We start from the raw sequence: 13,682 nt of genomic DNA on the forward strand, positions 1-13,682 counted from the left end.
CCTTTCTCCACCCCCCCCCCCAAAAAAAATTGTCAAAGATCGTACATTAATAGACTCTTACGTAACTTTTAGTGAAAGCTTATAAGCCAGTTAACAGCTACGCTACACGAGCAATTAATTGCTTTTGTATTGTGGCCAATGCCAATGATATGGGGATTTTTAGAAGCTCCTAGGCTCGGTGGCCTTTTATCTTCTGTTCAGCTGAAATGATAGATAAGTAACAAACAAAGTATATTGAGCGTAACGTTGAGGGTTTTACATAATTTTATTTTTAAAAATACTTGATAAGATATGAAAAGAAAAAGAAAAAAAAAAAAAAAAAATTAAAAGAAGACAGATTAATGAGTTTTACAATGTTATATATTCCATAACGTTTCTAGTTTTGAATAAGAGTGTGTGCATTGGACAATGGCAGGGAACATTCATGCTGACGAGGTGTTGGGTTGGTGGGTCATTTAGTGGAGCAGCGTCCTCGGTCTTCTTCTATTCCTGTTACTTTTAGGGTCGTAAACGGGGATTTCTTTTATTGCAGAATTGCTGTTGTTATCTAGCTTTTGGTAGTATTTCGTACTTAGTTTTTTGAAATGTTCTTCTATTGTTGGTAGTTCAAGGTCTTTTAAAATATTTTTATTTCTGATGAACCAGGGCATATTTGCGATTTGTCTGGCTGTTCTATTTTGCAGTACCTCTAGTTTGTTAATGTGGGTTTTTGCAGCTGCTCCCCAAACTGGGGAAGCGTAGCTGATAAGGGGTCGCAATAAAGACTTATAAAGCAGTATTTTGTATTGTGGTCATGTTACTCGGCTGCGAACCACAAGGTACCAGATTCTATCCTCGCTCATACCAATCCGCCACATTTGTGACCTCGGTAGATGGACCTTCAACCTTCGTACAGCTGTTGTGGCGCCATCTACCCACAACAAACCAAAATCGTCAGATTCACTTGATGCAGCAACAGCAATCACTCACCCACACACGCTCGCCGTAATGCTTGGCGCTACTGAAAAAATGGGTACAGGCACATTAGACTCAACAGCTAATAAATGCATCACCACTCAACAGCCGTATCGTTCGTCTCACCTCCGATTCACTGGAGAGAGAGTCTGTAGTGAAAGCTTATAAGGCAGTTAACAGCAACGCTACACGAGCAGTTGCTTGTGTATTGTGGTCATGTTATTCGGCTGCAAACCACAAGGTTCCAGGTTCTATCCTCGCAAATTCGCCGCAAACTGTTGTGCCAACTAGCTAATGTCACTAGCATATTTTTGCTAATCGCATTAATAGAAAAAAAAAAATCATTCAGTATAAAGTCTAGATTAGATAATTATTTGAACTACAAAGCTGTATATAATTCGATAATACTATAGCTATATATATTCGAAGTACGTCTTTTTAAATCATTAGGCAAATTTTATAGAAATCTTAGATGTTTGATTCCAATGAAAAATAGAAACGGAAAACAAAAGATAAAGCTACATTATAAAAATTTAAGATCAGAAAGTTTCTGGAAAAATCTTATGCCATGCGATATGAGAAAAATATTTCTTGTGGCTAACTTGTGGAATTTTTGAAATATTACACTGAATATAAAATTTGATTCATATATAATTCAAGCATAAACTAACTCGTTCAAAAAAATTACATATGTTTCTATTTTTTTTACACAGCAGTTTCTAAAATTTCAGCTGTAGATGTTTAACTTATGATTTATATATGTAACCATAAGTCAGTTCTACTTTATAATTTAAATAGGGACCAAGAAAATTCACAACAAATTGTATTTTGGAAATTCAATGTTCAGTATGCTTAATTGATGTACGCTAAAATTTTCTTAACAAAATTATTTACCTTTACCTTTGAAAAATTAGGAAGTTTCACCCTATCGCTTCAAATTGAATCAAAATCAGAACACAGTTTTTCTAAGATTCATTTATCAGTTTTATGTTTAATAAATAGTTAAATATATGTATTTATTTTTTCCACGATCACATGATACGATTCAGATATTTGTTCGTGTTGGCTTTGTCTGTATTGTATCTTATTAAAATGAAATTGTTTTGATAATATTTCGGTATCTATTGAGAAAATTTCTGGATGGCAACGACTCATACTCCAACTGCATAGTGAATTAATTTCAGAACAATCGATATAAATAATTGACAGATTCCACAACTACATTTGTGATTACAAGATCACATATGAAATGTCCTTTAAGTTACTGCGTTTAAATGAATATGAATAAATACAGACCGACAGACGGTCTGTATCTTTTGACAAATTTGATTTAAAATTTGATAAAGTCTATATATTAGATAATAAAACTGTAAACCAAATTTTGCTTTTCTAAATTCTTATGGTTTTTTAATTAACATATTTACATGCTTGCAAAAGTGCAGACCGACAGACAATTGGCTTTAGTCCCAATTTTGATATGAACCTACAATTTACATTTTAATATTGAACCTTAATTTATATATGAAATTTTATCCATCTTGCGCTTTATATTTTTTAAATTAGCGATTCACATGTACTCAATCAGCCAGACATTCAGAATTCCTTTGAATAGAGTTCGCCCATAATTTGACAGAAATCAAAATGGAATGGAAAGTCTGTGCCAGTTTACAGCCTCCAGACTATGGCGATTACTTTTGTCTAGTGGTTATGTTACGCGGCTACGGACCCAAAACATCACGGGTTCGATCCTTGGCAATTCAATCTCCACGTTCGTGACCTTAACCATGCATCCTTCATACAGCTGTCGTGGCGCCAACTACCTGCAACAAAAAAGCAACCAATGCAAGTCGTCAAACTCACTTGACGCAACAGCAACAACTCACACACACTCACCATAACGCTTGGCACGATAAAATCGTTCGTCTCTTCGCCGACTCATTGATAGGGGAATATTCTGGTGGCAACTTCATAAGCCAGTTAACAGCCTCCAAACTAGTGTGATCACTTTTGTCTAGTGGTTATGTTACGTGGCTACGGGGTCTAACGTTGCAGGTTCGATACTGCAGGAATTCAATCACCACAAGTCTATATTCCAAATTTCATAATTCTATCTCAAAGAACTTTTGAGTTATCGTGTTCACAGACAGAGGGACAGACTTAATAACAAAAAATACGTTTTACGGACTCTTCAAGTTCGAATTTTCTAATTATTACAATATTTAATATAAGTGAAAAAAAAGAAAAAAAAAAGGGGGGGGGGAAATTATATGATTTTTGTGAGATGAAAAATTAAAAATAAGTTTAGCGAACAGCCCCAAGGTAACAGATTTCAAGCGTCTTTAGAAGCTGTAAGGTGTAAATTTGAAATTCAGATAGCAAGAGAATATTTTACAAAAAAATAAAAAAGCCACAGTCTTTCTTACATTTAATTTTACTTTTTCATCTGATAACCCAGCATCAATAGTGAATATATTTTAGCAGAAACTCCAAGATATTTCCTTGAGAAAAAAAAAAAAAAAGAAAAAAAAAAAAAAAGTGAAATATCTCAGTATGTAGTTCCTGCATTAAGAAGGTTATGAGCTTTCCCAGTTTTACAACCAATTTCGATGTATATAAAGTATTTAATATTGCTTACAGTTTACATTAGAAAGATAACATATTTTACTATTTGAATCTATAAGATGTATCTGGCTATTTTCTTTCATTTTCTCGTATATGTAGTATAGAGAAAGTATAGTAATCGTCAAAAATTGGGAGCTCGAGGTTCTGACGAATCTCCACGCTTTAGATCTCTTTGAGTTCGAAAAACACATTTTACGAAAATATCCTTCTGTCTGTATGTCTTTTACAAAGTTAATTCAAAAACGCTTTGAGCTAAACTGTTGAAATTTGGTATACTGTTTACACAAAATTTTTAGATTTCTATAAATTTTGAGTAAAATCTGAACAGAGAAAGACCGTCTGTTCGGCTATTCAATTAAAGTTAACACAATGACTACAAAATGAAGAAAGCTAAGTAGATAAGATTCGGTACATGTCTATAGTGCAGATATCTGTCAAATTTTGTATCAAAAATCAAACAAAGGGTTGATTGTCTGTACTTTCAAAAGTATGTAAATGCAATAATTAAAAAAACTCATTGATTTAAATATATCAAATTAGGTATGGGATGTTTTAACTACAAGTGCAATTTTATCTCAAATTTTTATTTCAATTAGTTAAAAAAAAAAAACTTGTCTAAAACAAAAATTTGATTTTTGTATCCCATTAAAGCATGACTGAGCTGTAAATAAATTGTATATAGTTTTAACGAAATTTGTTGTCAATTGATTTTCTTTAATTTTATATTTTCTGTCAGTTATAACATATATAGAATTCTTTTTTTAAATATGAAATTATCAGGAATTTATTTAATTCTTTAATTTATGTTTTCACACTTATAATGTTATCTTTAAAAGTACATTTATTCATAACATAAAATATAATAGGGATTTTTAAACAATTAGAATATTTAAAAGTTTTGCATGAATTTTAAATCATATGAATATTTCTTTGTATTGTTCACCATAGTTCTTACTTTAAAAAGAAGTTGATTTAGTTTATATACCTGAAAATTCAAACTTTTAGTTTGAAAAAATAATTAAATTAAAAAAAAATTATCAAAAGAAATTTTTCAAAAACTTTTTAATCAAAGATATTTGACACTTATACTTCAATTTCCATTGAAACAGTAAATTTATTTTAAATAAATATTTATTTATTTCATCAAAAATAACAACAACAACCATTATTGATATTTTGTTGAACAATCCAAATTTTATTTTGAAAAGTTCTTTAACAATTGAAGTGGTTCATTTCACTTCATATAGTGTCCATTTAATTAACATTAGCTTACTTCAATTATCGTAATAAGATTATGTTATTGATTCTTCATTTTCTATTATTCTAAGAGTTATTCGACGTTCGGCCGAATTACTCTAATTTTTCGACATCACACAAATAATTATTTATCATAATTAAATTTGCAATTAAATATTTATTTATATTGATTTAAATATAAAATTAATCATTGTGTGTTATTTTGAAACGAAATAAAATAAATTCAATAGTCTTCCATTGAAAAACTTCCGAAGCTGCTTTTGTCAAGCGCAAATCTTACGCTCATGAAAATAAAATATAAATGTCTTTCTTTATATCACTTTTTTAAAAGAAGGAGGTAAAAAAATTAATGTTGTGCACTGTTCGCCATTCGCACTTTCTTTTTTTTCATTACTGTGCACGGAAGAAACACGTCCTGGACATCACTTACTCCTTTTATACTATTGACAATAGGAAATAGTCAGTACACTTAAAATTATATAATATTAATATGTAATAAAGTGTACTAATATTAATAAATATTAGTATAATATTAAAATTAAATATTATGATGGGAGGGGGGCATTTATCAGCATTGACACGTCACTCTTCATAACAACTAATTATATTATATTGTTTCCATAGCACTACTGCAGCTTCATATATATATGATCATTCACAAAATCAATAAACTCTAAAATATGTGTCTGTTCTTTATTTTATAAAACATTTCTTTTATAACAATAATATATTACAGGATTGACGTATATTATGCTGACTTGATTTTCCTTTCTTCTTCTTCACATTTTTCGAAAACTTCATCTAAACTCAAAACTTCCCTTTCAACATTCAAACCTTTTATTCGGATCAAAGTGTTTTCTGAATCAGCTGCACCAAACTTCCTCATGCTCTGGTAAGCTGTAAAAAAATTACAATGATTAAAAATATTCAATAAAGAATACATTTTTTTAAAAGAAAAGGAACTTTTCTATTAGTTAACAGCAGCTGGATGCCAGTCAAATTTACCAAATAATCCAACTACATGCCATGTGATTTTTAATAACTTGGCAGAAAAAGTCACATGCAATCATGCTGTCCAACTATTCAAAAAGTATCAATAATGTTTATTTACACTTGGAAATGTAAAAGACATAAATTCTAAACATTTCTCCTGATACGATGGTAAACATTTTAAAACTAGTAAGACAATTTAAATAGAGATGGAAGCATTCTGAAATATATATATATATATAACATACAGACATGTCATATACAACTTTTGCACGGTGTAAAATGATTATAAAGAATTAAAATGCTGTATATTCCTACAACAAGGTACATAAAACAATTTTTATAAGAAAAATGAATTAACTTTAATCTTAATTTTCCAGAACTTATAATCTCATACCTTTTTATCTTGTGTTTTATTTTTGTTATCTTCAACACAATATTATATCGTGCTGTAATTGTCAAAATTCCAATCTTCAATTTTACAGTAATATTTAAAAATTTCCCCAACCCTCCCCCCTTAAAAATCACAATTTCAGATTTATATCCATGTTTTTTTCTGTTTGAAAGTGTGTATATTAGTTTAATAATTTGAAAACATGTCAGCCAGGCAGATAAATGTCTGGTTCGTGAAATTACACCATAGTAAAATACCACTATGTATCACATTTGGGACACAGTCTGCTAATGAAAAGATTCATCTTTTTATAAATGCATACTCGATTTTTGTAATTTTATATTGAAACAAAACACAGGCACATTGTATCGTGAAATATTAATGAAATTTACTTGTATATTTCCTATTTTTTAATATATATAATAGACTAAAATGCAAATGAAACTAATGATATAAAAATGGATTTTCATACTCCTCAAATAACTATTTAGCAGGTACTGGAGCAACTGAATTGCTTTTTATTTGTCTTTTAGACATTTTTATATATGCCAGGAATATTCTACTCACTACAGCTCAAATGGCAATATAATTATTTTATTACATATTTTATATACAATCCTATTAGATATTTTTATAACGCTTGATGACCGGTAAGAAATAATAAAGGCTTTTAAATGAATTAAAAACAACAATTTAAAAATAAAATTAATGTTGATAATTTTTAAATTGTTACAAACTTGAATGCAATTAATGAAAAATATTTCATTACAAATAACATAAGGCACTTCTATCTATGTTTAGATTCTTACAAAAAAATTTCCCTGTACAATTCTGAAGCTATATGCCATATCTTTCTTTCTTTTTTTTTTTTAGCAATAATAATAAAAAAAAATTCTGAAGCTATTAAATTTAATAAACAAATTGCATCTGCTTAAAACAAAAAATTCAGGATTTAAATTACAATCTTAACACAATTTTTTTTTTTTACTTTATATTTTACATCAAATAGATAAAAATATCTGATGGCAGAGGAGTAACAGATGAGGACTTCTTTTTAATATTTGAATTGATAGCTTAAAATATAATTCATAAATCATTGTTAAAATTAAAAATTAACAGAAAGGTGATTTAACGTGGAATTCAAAAGTTAAAAAAACTTATTACAGTTGCACAATTTTTTCCATTTCAATGAATTAAGAAATTTAGAATCAAAGTTACTAAATATTAATAGTGGCATGAAAAAGAAATCTGAAAATGTGTTATTATTATGACAAAAGGATATTTTAAACGTACAACAAAAAGTTTTAAGACATAGTTAAAGTTATAATTCAAATATTTTCTATTTTTTTAAGATATGCAGAACCTCAGTATAATTTATAATAAAAATGTATTCTTTAAATTTTTTTTATCTTCCTCCCTATATATGCAAAAATGATATTAATAACCAATAATTGACAAACTTAAGGAGTTATTAAACTTAATTACACACATGAGAGCACACGCGCACACACACACACATGCACAATGAATTCATGGGTCAAACTTTAAGGATTGATAAAATACATATAAAGAAGCATTTTTTTACATAGCAATATAGAGTCAGAAATGAAAAGTGTAAGTGAAACAAGTAAAGTACAAACAAAGTAGAAAAATACATTGTCTACAAGATTTCAATTAACTCTGATGAGGACTTTATTGTAAAACTTCAAATTGCTGCTGCAACTGTTCATGAAACACTAGGCATCTTTGAAAGAGTATGCCTAACACTTAATAGACCAGTATCGATGTTGGGGTGACATGTGTGCACTTATAGTCATATCATGTAAGTAAAGAGCTTCTTTTTCATTTCCTTGGCATTTTTCCCCCCCACAAAAACTTATTTCCAAACACATGCTCCTATACAAAAATTTTTTTTTAAAAAAAGTGCTATTTTATTCACATGTAACCTACTTTTAAAGTTTGACCCACGAGTTTAAAGATAATTTGTAAATATATACATAAGACAGCAAATTTTCCATTTTACATCTCATCATGTAAATAAAAACAATGTAAAGACAAATGATTAAAAAAATATATCTTTTTTTTTTCATTCAAAACCAGTAATTAGCAAGAGCTAAGATTTTTACTATGAAACAATGATTTGCATATCTGGCCAAAGTATGCAAAATTAAAACATACTGCATGGAACAGAACAATAATGCAACTTTTTTTAAAATAAAAAATTTTTAATTTAGGATGAAATTAAATAGAAAATAAATAGATAAGAAATATTTAGAAAATCATTACCAAAAATGAGGAAAATCAAGTGAGTGAACTGACCTATATATTTATATGAATTGGAAAGCAATTAAAAATTAAACAGAATTTTGAAATATTCATTTTAAATATACAGAATGTGATAAACAACATAAAATATTAATGTTTAGAAGAAAATAACAACAAGGCATAAAAATACTTATAGATGCAATGGAAATAGACAAAAAGTCATTGGAATACTTTTATTAGCTACTGATAAACTTAGCTGATATAAGTATTAGTAGCTGATATAAAGAATAAATTTTGTAGCTAAATGTAAATTTTCTGCAAGCTGGTAACCATCAAATATTATAATATACTAAATACAGCATGACTTTGATGAAAGTTATACATTTTACAGTATAAGGGCAGTTGTATCTTGTGCATAGTATGGATGCAATAAAAACAAATGTAAAGATGCCAGACTTTCTTTTTCTCTTTAAGCCACAGTCAGTCTTTATAATCTAATATATTCCCTATGTCCAATACCTCGGATAAGTTTCTAATTAGGAATCCAGTAATTGCAATAAGAATTACTTTTTGAAGCATGCAAAACAATAAAGAAATGTAAAAAGAAGACAGCACAATTCAGCTCTAGGCTTGGATGTTATAAATGTGGATACATTAATCAGATTTTTTTTTCCTCGGCATAATTTTATTTTTTATATTATTGTCAATGAATGAATTATGTGATTAAAAATACCATATATTGTAATATGGAATATTTAACAAAATAGCTGAATAAAATAAATTTCTTAAAATACATAAGTGGAATTTTTTTTTTTTTGCTTTATTAGTAAAATTTGCTAATTTACATTTAGTTAATTACACTCAAACTTACGTGTGATAGCTATACCACTAGCATAAGGTGAGTCTTTATTAGTATTATTTTTAAAATAATAAAGAGACCATCCAAATGCTGTCCAGGCAAAAACAAAGTACAATAAGGATGAATTCATTTCCCATCTTTTAGCTACAGGATGAGGAATAGGTCGAAAATGAGTTCTAAAAAATACCCTCGCATAATGTCGAAACAAGCCCATTTCAGTGCCAGCTGTAAAAGATATAAAAAACAAACTACATTAAACAAACAGTATGAAATTAATAATGAAAAACAAAATTTAAAGGCATTATAGATGAAAAAGCTTTCATAGCATTTAATAGTATAAATAGATACCGCATCAACATTGTGTTAATAAAAAAAAATACATATAACCTGACAGAATTTTTGCTTCTTTTTCATTCCAAAAAAACTAATAAGGATTTAATATACCTCAAATTAATATACAAAATCTGGCTACTATTCTCATTTTTCACAAACTTCACACTTATAAGAAGTGTTGTTATTAATATGCAATGCACATGAAATATTTTACATTTATATTAAACAATATATTTTCTAGTGTAATATTTATTTTACATATTGATCACAACACAATCTATGTTTAAACAGACTTCTATTTTAATGGACACCATTTTGCATCAGTTGTTTAATTAGTTAAATTAAGGATTTACAACATTTCATGAACATACAATTAAATAAAAAAAAAAATAAAAAAAGCGAGCTAATGTATTTTTGCTTTAAAGTATCATTTGTGTCAAAGGAAAAATCATACATAATAATAAAACCATCAATTTACAACATGTATATACACTGAAGTGCAGTTTTACCAATTAAAACAACATATTTTCCTTTTGATTTTATCATTTTTATAAGTATATGAATATTACATTTAGATATTCTAAAATTCTGTTATTCAAGCAATTAATTGCTGCGATCTGAGTACTAACAGAATTTTAGAACAATTAATTTGAAGCTTAAAGAAAGCTTTGAAAGAATCTTTTTTTTCTTTTCAAAACATACTTACTAACTGCTTAATAATGTGTATACACATTATACATATGTCACATTATCATATTTTTATCGTTTATAAACTAAAACATTATAATTTGATACAAAAAAAAATTGTGCAAAATACATAAAAAAAAACTCAAATATTTCTCCAGATTTATATATACTGTTCACTTCAGCATTCTGAGACGACCAATTTTCGGTGGTTCTATCTCACTAAGAGTGACACATGGAAGGATATGCACCATTTTGGGATTGACTTTATTGATAAATTTAAACATCTCCTCCTTTGCTCTCCCCTCTATTTTGCCGAATTAAACCCATCTTAACACATGTGCAAAATGTGGAGGGTTTTAGAATCCATTGGTGAACAATATTTCAAATACTCATCATAGTTTTACTTATTTAGATAATAGAGAAAATAAGTCAATCAATGAACATAGCATAAGGTTTACTTTGGAAATTCTGGGAGTTATGCAAACAATTTCATATTTTCTATCTGGCTTAAAAATATAAGTTCCAATTCTCAAGAAACATACAGAAACATCCTGAATAAAAGGAGTAAGATGATTTTCCAATTAACTCGCAGCAGATATGATGAATTGAAAGACCTTGCTTGTGAAATGTGATTGTTTAATTCGAAATGTGGGTACAGAATCAAAATTCTATTATTTTTGTATTATGAATCGTAAACCTCAATTATGATTAATTTCAAATGACTAGATTGGTACACAAGTACACTTTTTAAAGGGGATGAAAAACAGTGAAACAAACAAACATTATAATTAACAGATTAATGTATTGCAAGTACACTTTATGAAATTTTGAATTCAACTTAATTTTTTTAGTTAAATATATTTTTGTTACCACAAGTCATATATCAAAATTCTATAGGAAATAAAAACCAGCAGCATATTTTGACAACTTGTCACATGATAATGATTATTATGGCTTTGGACATCACTTATAGCCATCGTGCGATTTAATTGAAAGATTCATAATTAATTTTTCCTCACTATATGAGAGAGTATGAATAGAAAGATGCAAAAAATAAATAAACTCTGCACACAGAAGATTTAATTATAAAATTAATGTCCAATGTTTCGAATTATTTCCCTCATGTAACGTTCCCAACAGATACATTTTAACACTACACATCAACAGCTTGAATCATAAGAATAAAATTTTAAAATAATTCATCACATGCAAAATTATAACAATATACCATATACTATTGAAGAATTACTTATGCTTACCAATGTAATTTTTTTCTCAGCGATTAAGCATTAAAAACAGAAAAGGAATAAATATTTATTATCAATTTATAATAATAATAATGTGGAACCTATAAAATAAAATAGTTAATTTACAAAATTTTAAACACGCACTTTTAAGAACATCAAAGGACACAGAAAGTTATATTTACAAACACTAAAATAAAAATATGGTGATTTGTTGATTGATTGTTTTAAATCTGCTTTCGTCAGTTATGATAAGCTCCGCATTCTTTATTTGTCGTACTGGGGCTATTATTAATTTTATTTAATTTTTTTTTGCTGGGAGAGAAGGAATTTTATCTAAGATCTCTGATTAATATATAAAAACAATCATCATGTAAAATAGAAGAACAGAATAATTTTAATAGTTATTTCAATTTTACAATAAATAAAATTTATGCATTTTTTAGTACTGCCATCTACAGGTGATAATTTGAAGTAAAAGTTTTGGAAATTATAATTAGCACTGCAGCTGGTTGATCAATTGCTTTCCAGGGGCTATGAGCAACAGTGCTACAAACACGAACTTCTATATTGAAATCAACGAATATTTGAATTTCAGATCCAAATATTCAGGAATGTTTTTGCTTTTAAATTCACTTATTAAGCAATATTGTTTTTTTCCCCTTACAAATAAAAAAAAAAAATGTCTTAGAAGTCAGTCTTTCCAAATTTTCTATATTGAAATAAAACAAATAAAGATAAAATTAAAATAGCATTGTAAGGTTTGCTGCTTTTATACAAGGAGGAAAAGGCGTGACAGTTATATCCATCCAGTTTTTCTATATGAAAGCGATGATATTTCGCAGAGGACATTTTCATTCCATCATTAAACTTCAGAGTACAGTAGACTCCCGATTATCCGCGCCTGCCGCACAAAGTTTTTTTTTTTTTTTTTTTGACTGATTTTTTCAAAAAGGTGCAGTTTTACAGTTATGCTTTTGTAATTACATAATACATTACAGTATTAAAACAGTACATATGTATTAATTTTTCTGTGCATCCTTGACACCTCTCGTAAGTACAAAGCACTTTTCTGTTTTCATTAACAAAATGCACTTTAGGTTAGTTTTGAGTGATATACTAAAATACTAAGCGTTAGTTAAACATTTCCTTCTGTTTATTCTACGTTTTATTGTACATAAAACGATTTTTCAAAGTTGAAATAACTGTTTTTTCTTTTGCTATACCCGTTTTTTAGCTTTTTTTCGGATTATCCGCGATTTTTGTTATCCGCGGCGGCCGCGCCAGCCGATTCCGTGGATAATCCTGAGTGTACTGTATATATAATTTTTAAACCGTTGCATCTTCTGAGTTTCGTAAGCAGTAGGAAATGTTCTATAGATTTTTTTTAAAAGATAGCCAGTTAGGCCTGAAATTAGACACACGAATATAAGTTCATCTTTGAGAATACAATTATTCTCAGCTGAGATAAGTTATCATTTTGCCTCCTTTCATTTGATTCAAAGAGCAATCATCAATATTATGTTTTCTTTGCATTTTCAGAATTGAAATTTATGAATTCAGAATTGTGTTGGACTGAGTATTTATTAAAAAAAATAAAATAGTTGATTACATTTCGTGGTTTGGCGTTGACACATTTTGTATATTCTGGCAATATTAAATCTGGGAAAATTTTATAAATTCTCCTAAAATTGTTTTCTTTAACAAAAAAAAAAAATATTTAAACAAAACAGAAATAAATTTATCAAATACCCCCCAAAGTCCTTCCAGACATGCAAGGAATTTTTTAATGAATTTCATTTTGTATTTTCACTTTCATTATAATGTATAATTTCGATTTATTTTTAAATATTTTTTTCGATTTATTATTTGATATAAAACCATAACGCTTATACTTTTTGAGCTATAACAGAAAAAATATTTATTCAGCGAAAAGAGCTTCTTCAAAATTATTAGAAATGAACATGAGCTTTAATTATATAATTATTAACGTTTGCTCCAGTCAACAAAATAATAGGAAAACTATGCATTTTAATTTTTCTTTGTTGGATTTATTTAAATGCGTTGATACATTTCA

General features: G+C 28.1%; 1 protein-coding gene across 1 annotated transcript; it reads right to left on the bottom strand.

The window, feature by feature from the left end:
• Positions 1 to 5,512: 5,512 nt before the first annotated feature.
• Positions 5,513 to 11,806, bottom strand: LOC129972168 (uncharacterized). The gene is made up of 3 exons (XM_056086189.1): positions 11,621 to 11,806; positions 9,354 to 9,566; positions 5,513 to 5,730 (listed from the first exon to the last, which is right to left on the bottom strand). Exons 2-3 carry the CDS (start codon positions 9,553 to 9,555, stop codon positions 5,582 to 5,584), a joined length of 351 nt encoding a protein of 116 aa, XP_055942164.1. The 5' UTR covers positions 9,556 to 9,566; positions 11,621 to 11,806; the 3' UTR covers positions 5,513 to 5,581.
• Positions 11,807 to 13,682: the final 1,876 nt, after the last annotated feature.

Source organism: Argiope bruennichi, chromosome 6 (genome assembly GCF_947563725.1).
Source record: "Argiope bruennichi chromosome 6, qqArgBrue1.1, whole genome shotgun sequence".
NCBI lineage: Eukaryota > Metazoa > Arthropoda > Arachnida > Araneae > Araneidae > Argiope > Argiope bruennichi.